Source organism: Anas platyrhynchos, chromosome 4 (assembly GCF_047663525.1).
Source record: "Anas platyrhynchos isolate ZD024472 breed Pekin duck chromosome 4, IASCAAS_PekinDuck_T2T, whole genome shotgun sequence".
Classification (NCBI taxonomy): domain Eukaryota; kingdom Metazoa; phylum Chordata; class Aves; order Anseriformes; family Anatidae; genus Anas; species Anas platyrhynchos.
In genome coordinates, this window is record NC_092590.1 from 34957963 (window position 1) to 34969649 (window position 11687).

At 45.7% G+C, this 11687-nt stretch overlaps 1 protein-coding gene across 7 annotated transcripts; it reads right to left on the bottom strand.

Moving 5' to 3' along the window:
• Window positions 1-28: 28 nt before the first annotated feature.
• LOC110351185 (toll-like receptor 2 type-1) lies at window positions 29-11381 on the bottom strand. Of its 7 annotated transcripts, XM_038178104.2 has the most exons (7): window positions 11018-11381; window positions 10363-10896; window positions 9809-9993; window positions 6850-7120; window positions 3699-3768; window positions 3028-3104; window positions 29-2771 (listed from the first exon to the last, which is right to left on the bottom strand). In XM_038178104.2, the coding sequence occupies exon 7, from the start codon at window positions 2765-2767 to the stop codon at window positions 386-388; it is 2382 nt and encodes a 793-aa protein (XP_038034032.1). In that variant the 5' UTR covers window positions 2768-2771; window positions 3028-3104; window positions 3699-3768; window positions 6850-7120; window positions 9809-9993; window positions 10363-10896; window positions 11018-11381; the 3' UTR covers window positions 29-385. The 7 variants fall into 7 exon arrangements, with proteins under 7 accessions (XP_038034032.1, XP_071893477.1, XP_005021002.3 ...); XM_072037376.1 differs by lacking the exons at window positions 3028-3104; window positions 11018-11381 and having other exon boundaries at window positions 10363-10887; XM_005020945.6 differs by lacking the exons at window positions 9809-9993; window positions 10363-10896; window positions 11018-11381 and adding an exon at window positions 8347-8539.
• Window positions 11382-11687: the final 306 nt, after the last annotated feature.

Here is an 11687-nt window from a genome sequence, read left to right on the forward strand (position 1 = left end):
AAAAGAAAGAACAACTGACACAGGAGCATTGAAGCACTTCTATTTATTTCTAATTGTAAACCACAAAAGGATTGTCAGGAACTAATCAGTGATATGGTGATAGGAGGAAAGAGTACAGAAAAACACTAAATTCAGCTAAAATGTATTTAGAAAATATCTAAAATCACGCAAGACTTCCAAATATCACGACTACTAGCAGGGAAGATCAGAATATCAAACCACTGAAAAGCCTTTTGTGGCTCTTTTTCATTTATTAACATGACCATCCACAGGAAAGACAGTTTTTGTTAGGCAGAAAATAAAGACAAATCAATGTCTTGGCAGGAAGAAACACTGACCTATATCCTTTGAGTAAATACACTGAAACAAGAGCTACTAACTTCTCCTATGATTTCAAAGCTGCTTTCAAGTTTTCCCAAAACATCTCCTGCTGCTCTTCCTCACGAGGCCACTCCAGGTAGGTCTTTGTGTTCATTATCTTCCGCAGTTTGCAGAACCTCTTGGGAATAGCTTGGCTCTGGATGGGCTCCAGGAGGATGAGAATGGCCGCATCGTTGTTCTCGTCAAACAGGCGGAAGTGCGAGAAGTCCAGCTCGTACTTGCACCACTCGCTCTGCACAAAGTGCTCCGACAGCACGAAGAGCGTTTTGTGGCTCTTCTCAATGGAGTCGATGATGTTATCCACAATCCACTTCCCGGGCACAAAGTCCCGCTTATGGAGGCACAGCCGAAAGGGGGGACACGCCTGCTCCAGCTCCTGCACCATGACGTTTTCCACCCAGTTGGAGTCGTTCTCACTGTAGGAGACAAAAGCATCGTAGCAGATGTCCTTGGGGGGGGCTCTCTTGGGCTTCCGCTTGGCTCGGAGCCATGCCCACGTCATTCTCATGTACCAGACTGCGTGGTACTTGTACCCGATGGCCACCAGGACGAGGATGACCAGGAAAAACACAGCACAGATCAAGGACACCACCAGGGACTGGTGACACTCCATCAGTGAGAGATGAATGGCTCCAACCTGTGCCCCTCTCACTGCCAGGGGAGAGTCGCAGATGTAGCCTTCCGGCCACCCCACGAGCATCTGGCCTATCCCTGCCTGGTGCTGAATGAAGGAGAGGAATTCACAGGAACAGATAAAGTTATTGGCGCTGACATCCAGCAGCTCCATTTTCTTGAAGGACTCCAACTCTTCCTTGGAGAAGCTGCTGAGCTTGTTTCTTCCGATTGACATGGCCACCAAGTTAGGAATGCTTGCCGCATCAGGCAAGGCCTTCAGCTGGTTTTTTGCAAGGTACAGCTCTTTGAGAAACGGCAGATGCAGATTAAACTCCTTCAGGTTGTTTGCACTGATGTCCAACACTTCGAGAGTTGAGGGAATGCAAGCTGTTAATTTGGAAATACGAGTCCTGGAGAGATTCAAATATTTCAGCTTTGCTGGCCACTCACACACATCTGGAATCTCACCAAAATTGTTTTGGCTAATGTCAAGATTATTCAGTTTGGGTAGATTAGTTACATATTTTGCAGTCTGGTTTAGAGATTTTAAAGAGTTTTTACTTAGATTTAAAGTTTGCAATGAAGGCCAAGCATCTTTACAGATTGTCTCACTTAAGCGATTATTTACAAGCAAATTATCATGAAAGTCAAGATACACAAGCGATAAAAAATTTCTTGCAAGACTGCATGGTACCATGAAAACTTTAGAGCTTGCAATGCTGAGTCTTTTCAGTTTACTTATTTGTGACTCCAAACCTTTCAAGTCTAAAAACAAATAAAAATGCAGAATAGTCATATTAGTTACTGATACTGTTTCAACAGAACTTTGTCCACTTACTTTAATTAATTCAGTATTCCAATTTCCATTCCCCTCAAGCACACTATCTATTGACTCTAACTCTCGCAAAGATGTAATTTCTTTCAATAACACCATTATTTGGCTAGCATATTTATCTGAGAATGAAGCTCTGGTAAAAGTCATTTTTTGTATTGTTAAAGGAAGTGTAGAGTTCTGCACCAGTTTTTCATTTTCAATGTCCAATTTAATTTCTCTAATTTCTAACCAAATGGCAGAGTGCAGAAGATCACGAACAATTGCTGAGAACAGATCTACCCTTCTTATGCTTATGATCATGTGATTTATCTTCTTAATTGACTTCAGACTTCCAGGCTCATACACACTGAGATTGCTGCCCTCGATCCACAACTGGTCGAGAAGCGTAATGCCCTCAAAGTTTCCTTGCCTTATTGTGGAGAACCGCGGGTTGCCCAGGTGGAGAGAGCTCAAGTTTCTCAGGCTAGAAAAGGGAGAACTTTCCCCCAGGTCGCTATAGCAATTGCCGTGAATGTGGAGGTGCTGGAGCGAAACAAGGTGATCAAACCACCTTGGGGACAAGTGAGCCAGGCGGTTATTTGACAAGTCCAAGAGCTCCAGCTTCCCCAGGGAGACAAACGAGTCCTCGTCTATGGAGCTGATTTTGTTGGACTGCAGCAGCAGGGTCCTCAGGTTCACAGCCTGCTGCAGATCATGCGCTCGGATGTGCTTTATCCTGTTGCGGGCCAAGTCTAACAGCGTGATTTTGTCCGTGAGCCCCGAGGGAATGAAGTCCAAGCCCATGGAAGAGCAGTTGCAAGACTGAGTGGCATCGCATGAAGGACAGACCTGCTTCAGGGCTTGTTCCTCAGAGAGACTGACAGCCAAGACCACGTACATGGCCCACACTTGCCAGGTATGTGTAGCTGTTGATTTCTGTTTTGGTTGGTTGAACATTTTGCTGTAGGAAACAGAAAGGAGATAAGACAGTATTGATTTGGGGTTTGGACAGCAACTGGCAACAATTAGAATCCTGTGCAGTTTTATTAGCAAGTCCATATTCAAATTTTATCTTATATGAGATATCATGCAACATCAGTCCTATTTGAGCTGCTGAAACCTTGAAACACGGCATACTTATCTCTGAGATACAGCCATATAGTGTCTCAACGGCCATAAAGGATGACTCTTAAAATCCTGCCTTCTCAAACACCCACCTGCTTCAGCTCCTGTCTCCTACGTCTTCAGCATTATTCCTCCTCTTTGGGATGAAGCTACGACTGGATGTTTCAACCTAAGAAGGGGAAGGCTGTTAGAAACACACCCTTCGCAGCATTAAACCGTCCATCAAGTACAGCTACCAGGAAGTCAGAAGCCAAAAATCAGAAAAGGCTTATGACCATCTGAGCGGTACACACTGGCCCTCTTGGCCCAAAGAACAGGCTGTGTCTTCCTACACTGCAAACCTCTGCAGAAGAGACCCTGAGGTCTCCCACAGCGGAGCCTCAGGGCTTCTAAAAAGCAAAGCCGAGTACACTTCTGGCACGCCCTTTTAAACACTCTGCAAGCAATTTACATTCTTTATCAGAAAGGCTGAACAAGCTGATATCCAACCCAACAAAACTATCACCCTTTTCTGTAAATCAGTGCTGGGAATAGATGAGAATTAGACATTACCGTCACCCTATAAACAGTGAATGTAATTAGAACAATACTGATTTTAATTTACAGAAGGGCTGTGTTTCCTGCCATCGGTGCCAAAGAACATTTCACCATTAGCTACACCAGCAAATAAGTCACTTATTAAAGCTCACAAGCTGCTCTAAATGGTTTCAGTACTGACAAACAGCATCGCCCAATGCTGAATACACAGAGAGTCAATACTTACCTTGGGTACTGCACATCACACTTCTCTCTTCGTGTGCCAATATTGTACAGTCCAAGTAGTCACCTCATACCTGTAATTGCAACAAAAGCTTGAAACCCTGTGGCAGGTCTGGAGCTAGAAAATATTTCAGCCTGTGCTCCTCAGACAAAACCTTATTGACATCTTCCTAATCTCCACTAACTACTCAGCCAATGAAGCATATTGCTGTGCATGGCTATTCTTTAGTGGCTGCTCTCCGAAGGAAATCACGGCTTCTGAAGAATTCAGGATGGTCCACCACGCGTGACAATGACCTTCAGACTCACAGTCTAGCAGCATAATACATTTTTGTACCCTCCACTCCGCAAGCTGAAATTCAGCATCAGATCCCTCTCCTTCTGACGGGCAGCTCCCATTGCTCAGAAGGTGATGCAACCATTTAGCGCAAGTCACTCTTTCCCAATCACTTCCTGAGGAAAAAAGTGCAGAAATAGTTTCAAGGCAGAACAACATTCTGCTCCCTACCTCTCTACTTTTGGTATGTATTGCTTGGTATGTGTTGGGGGCTGTTAACCGGCCTGAGCAATGGAAGATCTCAGCACAGCCAAGATGTTTTGTTGTGTGGGTTCCATAAATTGTTTAAATATATATATATATTTATAAATAATTTGGAGTCAAGCTGTTTAGTCAAAAAGAAGAATGGAGAAACACTCAGCATAATTTCCTTTCCTAGGATGCGGCGATCATAAGTTATCAACAACTACAAAACGCATAAAATTGGAACAATACTTGGTCTCAGAAAGAAGACAGCTTGAAAGAAAGTATCCTGCTGTAAAAATTCAAGACAACTTTGAAAGGGAAGGCTTGATAACATTTATTTTCGCCTGACTGAATGGAAACTCACATCTGGTCAAATGGCCAAGCAGGCTGCACCCATGAAGGGGTAGGAAGCCTTCTTACCAGCACTGAGAGGGAAATCCATTAAATTCGAACTCCAAACCTTCTGACAACAATTTCTATCTTTTTTTTTCTTTTTTTTTTTTCTTTTTTTTTTTTTTTTTCTGAGCACAGAAATTGCCACAGTCTGCTGCCCACTTGCTGCGAGAGGTACCTGCCTGAAAGCAGACAGACACAGTGACTGCGGCCACCTGCGCAGCCACACGTCAGGGGCCCAGCAGCATCTGACTGCTCAAGGCTGACGAAGCCCAGGCAGAAGCTCAAGTGCATCTGAGAGCATGCTTCAGTCCTGCTACCTTAAAATGAGCATTGCACATAAGGTTAAAAAATTGCCGAAAGTTCCCTAAAGCTGTCTCTTCCCTCTTGCGCCTCTCAGCTGGAATAGCTCTTGTTTTTAAGCAAGGGAAACTTTTGGTTTTCAAAACTTTTGAAAATGTTAATTCTGAGTTTGGCATGACTCATTCCTGGGTTTTCATCATCGAAATTGCAACTCTTCAAGAAAGTTAAAGAAGTTACATTTGCGAAGAGCTTTCAAGATACACAAGAGGCTATGTGCTTCATTTACTGCCTAACAAGCACTCTTCCTTATGTCTTATGGAATCACTATCATGCATTTATGGAGACTTTAGATTTTAGGTAGGTGTCAGCTTTTTTTTTTTCTTTTTTTTCTGAAGCACCACCTTGTCTCCCAACATTCAGGCTCAGCCTGCTCTTATCACACTTCTAAACTAGATCTTGGGGGTGTTTCACTTGTTCAGAAAGCATAGGATGATAATACAGACCCTGAGCTTGCACACAAGAGTTTAAATGATGCATAGGGATGTGGTTTCTGGTTTCTTCCAGAAAGAGAAGACTGGAGAGACTCTGCCCCTCTGCCTTGGGGACCTTTCCCAAAACAGCTTGGATCAGCAAACTGCTTAAAAAACTGAGAAGTCAGGATGGGTGTTCTGCTTGTTTCCATCTGTAGGGGGAAAAAAAATAATCTACACAACTTCTCTCACTCTCATTCCAGGTCAATTTTTCGGGATTTCTCAGGTTACCTGGAGTCAGGAAGGTCTGACAGTTCACAGTGTGGCCAGAAATACTAGAGACTGGGCTCAGAATACCTTCTTTCAAAGTCAAAGTAGGAAAAAAGTCCCGCTTTTTAAGGCAAGAATAAAATTCATCTCATCTGCTTTTTCTCCAGAGCAATCACATGTTCTGCATTGAACAAAGCTGTGTCTGGTGAGTGCTTTCTCTCTTCCTCCGTGTCCAACTTGAAGCTGTGATTCTCCTTCCTCTTTTGCAGTGCTTCACAAGGGTGTGTGCCTCCACCGACCAGCACACTACATTTTCCCAGCAGAACGGCGCAGAGCTACAAGAAGCCTGTGCTCTTGTAGCTGTGGCTGCTCCAAGCAGAACCCCACACTGGCCCTTGCCAGAATGTATGTAGGGCTGAGGGAGAGCTGTGCAGATCCTTTCTCAAGCTTTAAATGTCACTGTGTATCTGACGGCAGCAGATACCTGATCTGTATCTGATGCAGCACCCATTTCCCTCAGGTGGCTATGCCCTGGCACCCAGCCCCAGCCCTGGGCTCTGCATCGCTGCTCCTGCCGCAGGGACAGGCTCCTGCCTTGTCCCACCTCCAGGATTAAATCGCTGCTGCTGGGCAGGGCAGCCACACACGGAGGAGAGGACGTATTAGATGGGTGTGGACCAAAACAGACAAGAAAATGTTTATGATTTTTGTTGAACAGAACCCTACGGAAGTAGGTGTGCTGGTCAAACACCATGAACCAAGCAACGCCAGATGGCGGGGGAGCTTGGCCTCGGGACCAGGCTCCGGCTGCCAGAGCCCTGCAGCCCTCTCCTCCTGCCAGCCCTGGTGCCACCCCCCACAAGCACATCTCTCTCTTTTTAAGTCATTTCCTCTTCACAGTCCCACGGGAGAGGATCCTGTGGCTGGTCCCCTCCCTTCCTCTCTGTCCTCCTGCATCCACGATCCCAATGGCTCTCGTTTTGCTCTTCCGCTTGGGAGATTGAGAAATGACCAGCGAGTATCACGGGGGGGCCTCACCAAGGGCAGGCGACTCCTTCCCCAAGCCTCTGCCTCAAAGAAAACACAGAAATAGCAGTGCAGGGAGGGAGTTCATGAATCCACTGGCCAGCAGCAATATTAGCAGAAGTGCCTAGCGAATTTTTACAAGCAGTGCAGAGCTCCTGCCTGATACTCACCCCGGTGACCAGGACACGCCAGCTTGTCTGCAGCAGCACAAGCTGGGCTGAACCCGCAGCGCTCTTCTCCTGACCCCCCCTCGGAAATGGCTGGTGAGGAAAGGTGGTCAAATCTGTGCCTGCAGTCTCTGGAGCAGGAGGTATGAGGCTTGTGTAATTGGAAGCAGGAGGCTTGGCATTGCTTCACGGTTCTGCAAACAGAGCCTTGGCATGCACTGCTGGTGCCTATGCTTTAATCTGACTTGCAGCACTTCAGGTATTCATCTTCAAACTAAAAAATAATAATAAAAAAAAGCATTATAATGAAAAATTATGAAAAAGCAATTTTAACTCCACCATGTTCCCTATCAGGCTTACATTGACAGCAGCAGAATCCCCTGGTTAGATCTGCAGATGCAGCTTAAATGTAGAAGAATAGATTCCCCTTACTTTTCTTCTGCAACATCCTCATTCATCTTCTTGTTGTGGCAGAGTGTGAGCCAGTGTTGTGGAACTGACTGCACATACAACAGCCAGCCTTTTGGACTGTCTTTGCCAAGGAAGCAAGTTTGTGTTGTTTTTTTTTGTTTTGTTTTGTTTTGTTTTCCTTTCTCCTCCTCTTGCTCATATCCTTTCTGAAAGCTCTCAGTCAGAAACGAAGCTGATTTGCTGCCTAGAAGAGGAGCAGCTACCAGGGAGGATTGCAGGCTGTGACACAAAGGTTTACGCTAATAACACAGAAAGTTCTGCCTTTACGGAATAGCTGCAACAGTGTGACTCAACAGGGGAAACATCTGAATTTCTCTGAAAATAGTCCTGTTGATTTTTTGACTCCCAAGGAACATGCACCAACACAAAGCAGCTGCATGTGAGGCACCACTAAACGACTCAGCTCCTTTCTTGCTTTGCATTTTAATATGTAGGATGAAAACATATTTTTTTTTCTGACACGGATGTTAGGATTTGCAGTTGATACACAGCTTTAAAGCAGTAAATACCACAGCAAATTTAGACGCCCTTCCCTTGCAGAACACCTTGACAAATGCATAAAACCCTGTTACCAGTGTCACACAAATTTGTTACCCCAAAACGAGACAGCTCACCTGGCATGCTGCAGGGAGCCAGGCAAGGTATAAAGCAGGTGCCACCAGCCAGGAGGCTCCCTCGGTGTGTGTGCAGGTACATCAGGTTACATACCACTGCCTCTGAGCACTGCCTGGGACACCCTACACCCCTGAGAAAGGGGCCTGGTGCCCAGGGAAGATGCAGGGATAGGGACTGCATGCACAGGCAGGTGCCCGAGAGCCAAGACGACAGCTTTTCCTACAGGCTAGCTTGGCTGCATCAACCCTTACTTATATTTCCCATATCCATAACCCAAGATCCCCACATGTGCTCCACAGGGAGCCTAAACAGCCTGTGGGAACACAGCCTGAGGGCTGGGCTCCCCCTTAGGTACCCTGCAAGCAACAAGCTGTAACACGGGGGACACGAAGGGAGAGGAATCGCATCTCTTACGCTTGCTGTTGGGCAGCTTCTGCTTCGTTTCAGCTCACCAGGAGGGAAAATACGCTCTCACAGTCCGCCGGGTGCGAGCCATCACCAGCAGGCTGTCGTTAGGAAGCGAGGGTTTAACATCCCAGCGTTGGAATTTCCCGTGAAGGGGAAAAAAGGCTTCCCTCCACTCCGAGGAAAAGCTTTTGCAAACATGCTGGGCAAAGGGACACGTATGCCGGGAAATGTCACTTTGGGAAATGTCCAACAAACTGTGACCTGCCTTGCTGAGAGGAGATGGGGGCATGGACACGTGTTTTCCGCCTGGCCCTGCCCTGATACACAGAAGAAAAGTGCCCCCTTCCCCCCCTCCCTTATTTATTTATTTATTTATTTATTTATTTATTTATTTTACGTGGAAGAGAAACATACTTGGGAATGGGACCAAGTCGCCACATAAGCAGCCAGAGTTTGTTTCCTGCATGGAGATGGAAAACGCGGTGCTGGGATGCAGAGATACATTTTTAACTGCTTGTTACACAAAAATAAAATAAAATAAAATTCTGCTTAACAGTCGGGCAACAACCTGAGCAGGAAATGAATCAGGTCATTATCATATACCATAAAAATATCGAGATTTTTGTATTTTTTTCCAAAAGAGACAATGCCTGGATATATTTTGCACAGGTAGCTCAGGCTTTGCATTCAGTTGCTGCCTCCCTCTGTCTCCGATGCTATGAAGTATTTCAGATGTGACAGTGCGTTTCAGAAAGAGAAAGCCAGCCCATCCCAAATCCTTGTTTTCAGCTTTTAAAACCTCAGAAGTTCTACCTTTGGTGCAGGCACTTTTCTTGCCTTATCTGCAGTCAAAACACCATATTTTTAAAAATTAGGCAAAATCTAAATAGCTCTTCCCAAGTTTGTGTGTACTGGAAAAAATGACATCTTTCCTCTTGCAAGGATTAATTCTATTGTGTTCTTTTGCATTTCTATATTTTTTAACCAACTTTTTTAGGAGCTTAAATAGAGCAAAGTTTTAATCAGCCACAAAAAAATAACTTTACTTAAACTGAAAAGCTCGATCATAAGATGATGTTAATAATTACTTGAAAAGTGTGTGTCGAATCTGATAGAGCCACCAGAACATCTTCAAATAATTAGATATTTCCACTATCTGACTATTCCCTGACTTTCCAGACTTGAATATGATTGAAAACAGACATCCCAAGCTGATTTTCAAGTACGCACTCAGCTATTTTAATCATTCCTCCTAAATTATCCTCAGATTGCATTTCTTGCAGTACCCTAAGTGTGAGCGTAGCAATACCAGCCTGGTAATACTGCAGTCACAACTCACCCTGTAGCTGTAGTTCCTGTACCCATTGCGCCTCTTTGCCTTTATCCCAGTTTCCACAAAGCAAAAAATGCCCTGTGCTAGAAGAGAAATCCCAAAATAAAGTGCTGTCTAATACTGTGAATTACCCACCTGAACAAATTTTGTCGAATTCAGCTCTAACAGCCAGTTACCCGGACCACTTCCATAGGCTGGGCAGCGGCGGCATGGGCTTGTGAAGGAGTGGTCCTATCTCAGCGATGTCCCATTTCCCCAGAAGCACTGCTGCCCTTCAGGCCTTTTAGCAGGATGTCAGACCTCTGGCAGAGACCAAAGCCCTGGTGTGGTAGATGGTTACAAGCACAGAGTAAAAGAAAACAAAACCAACAACCCTGCTCTTAACCTAAAATCAAGTAGGCAACAGGGGCTGTAGTGATGCTGAAGACTTTTGCAGGTCTTTAATAAGGACATGTAGGACACATGGTAGCACATTCTTTTGGGCAATCTTATCCCTAATTTGCAGCTTTTGGATGGAAGAGATATCAAAGGAAGAGGGATCGCAGGAACTATAGGCAAAGACGCGGTAAAAATATCAACCTTCATGACAACAGCTAGAATTATGGGGCAAGGCTAAGTTGGTTCACAGGTAACCATAGGATAACAAAATCTTAAATCCACTCAGCTGTGGGAAAGAGCATCTCTCTCACCTTGTCTCAACGCAGGGGATACTCCTCCGACCCTGAACCCGTGATGAGGTTTGCACCTGCAGGCACAAGAAGGGCTTTGTTTCTCTGGGTCCCAGCATCCAGCACTTAACAACTCTCACCCAGCAGGCCGGCCACCTGGTTGGCTTTCAGCTTAGCACTTACCCAAGTGTCAGCGTACAGATTCTTTTTCTATTTACAGAGGTTATGCTACATTTGTGTTTCTTTCATGTGCTGTTATTATGACATCATTTTAAATTAATTTCCTGTCTGTTCCGTGATTAATAGTCTCAGCAAATTGCCTCTGGAATCAGTCCTTCAGAGCACCTTATTTCTCTGGGGTTGGTTTCTTGAGCTCTTTGTTCCTGGCTCACTTCTAGGACAAAAAGGCCAAGCAAAGTGTATTGAGGTGCGTGACCCTCTGCTGAGAGGATTCCCTCTCGGTCCTCTCTCTGGTGCCTCCACGTCTCCATCTGTGATAGTGCCTTCTCTGCTGTCTGCACGGCCTGCCAGCTGAATGCTGTCTTCTAACAGTCACTAACAACAAAAAAAAAAACAGTGGAAGATGGGATGGATAGTGCAAAGGCTGGCTGGGCTCTTCTCCCCTACTGTTCACAGTTCTCAACTTTCCTGTAAAATCAGTTTTCCTTACACTTACCAGCACAAAGCACAGCCTTTGAATGACTTTTGTTCACTTTCTGCAGGCTGAGGCTTTGGAAATCCTGTCCCTGGGCCAGGCAGCCCCTTCTCTTTCACGGGGAACTCTGCAAGGAGCTGGAGAGCTGGCCGACTAGGCAAAAAGCTGTGAGCTCGTAACGTCTCATCAAGTAACAGGACAACTTTGATACCAGTGACTCACTGTGGGTAGGTCAGGTCTGCAACTGCTGCAAGGATTAAGGGAGGAGGGAGCGCTTTCACCCGTCCTGGCTCTGTGCACCTCCTCCTGCAGAAAAAGCCTCCCGGTGGAGAAGAAAACGCTTTGTGCCCTGCTCTGCCTTCTCTTTCCCACAGGAAGTCCCCAGAAGAAACCCCCATCCCCCAGAAAGGCAACTGATCATAAAATAATCCCTCTCCGTTTGCTTTCCGTGACGCTGCTGGCACAAGAATGAACATGAGCGCTGCCAAAATTAACAAGCAGGCATGGCAATCCCGCCTCTTGCTAGAGAGCCTTTCCAGACCTGCCTGAGCTTTCTTCTGGTGGCTGCACACAGAGGCAGGCTTGAGTCAGAGCCTATCTGTAGGAAAGAGGCAAGCGAGCACCTAATCTGACGTGACTAAAGCGCCTGAGGGCAAGGTGCCAGCTTTCTGGGCGGCTGACCTCTCTGCTC

Excerpts from the sequence above, each read along its gene's own strand:
- LOC110351185 (XM_038178104.2), bottom strand. The coding sequence starts at position 2,767 with ATGTTCAACCAACCAAAACAGAAATCAACAGCTACACATACCTGGCAA.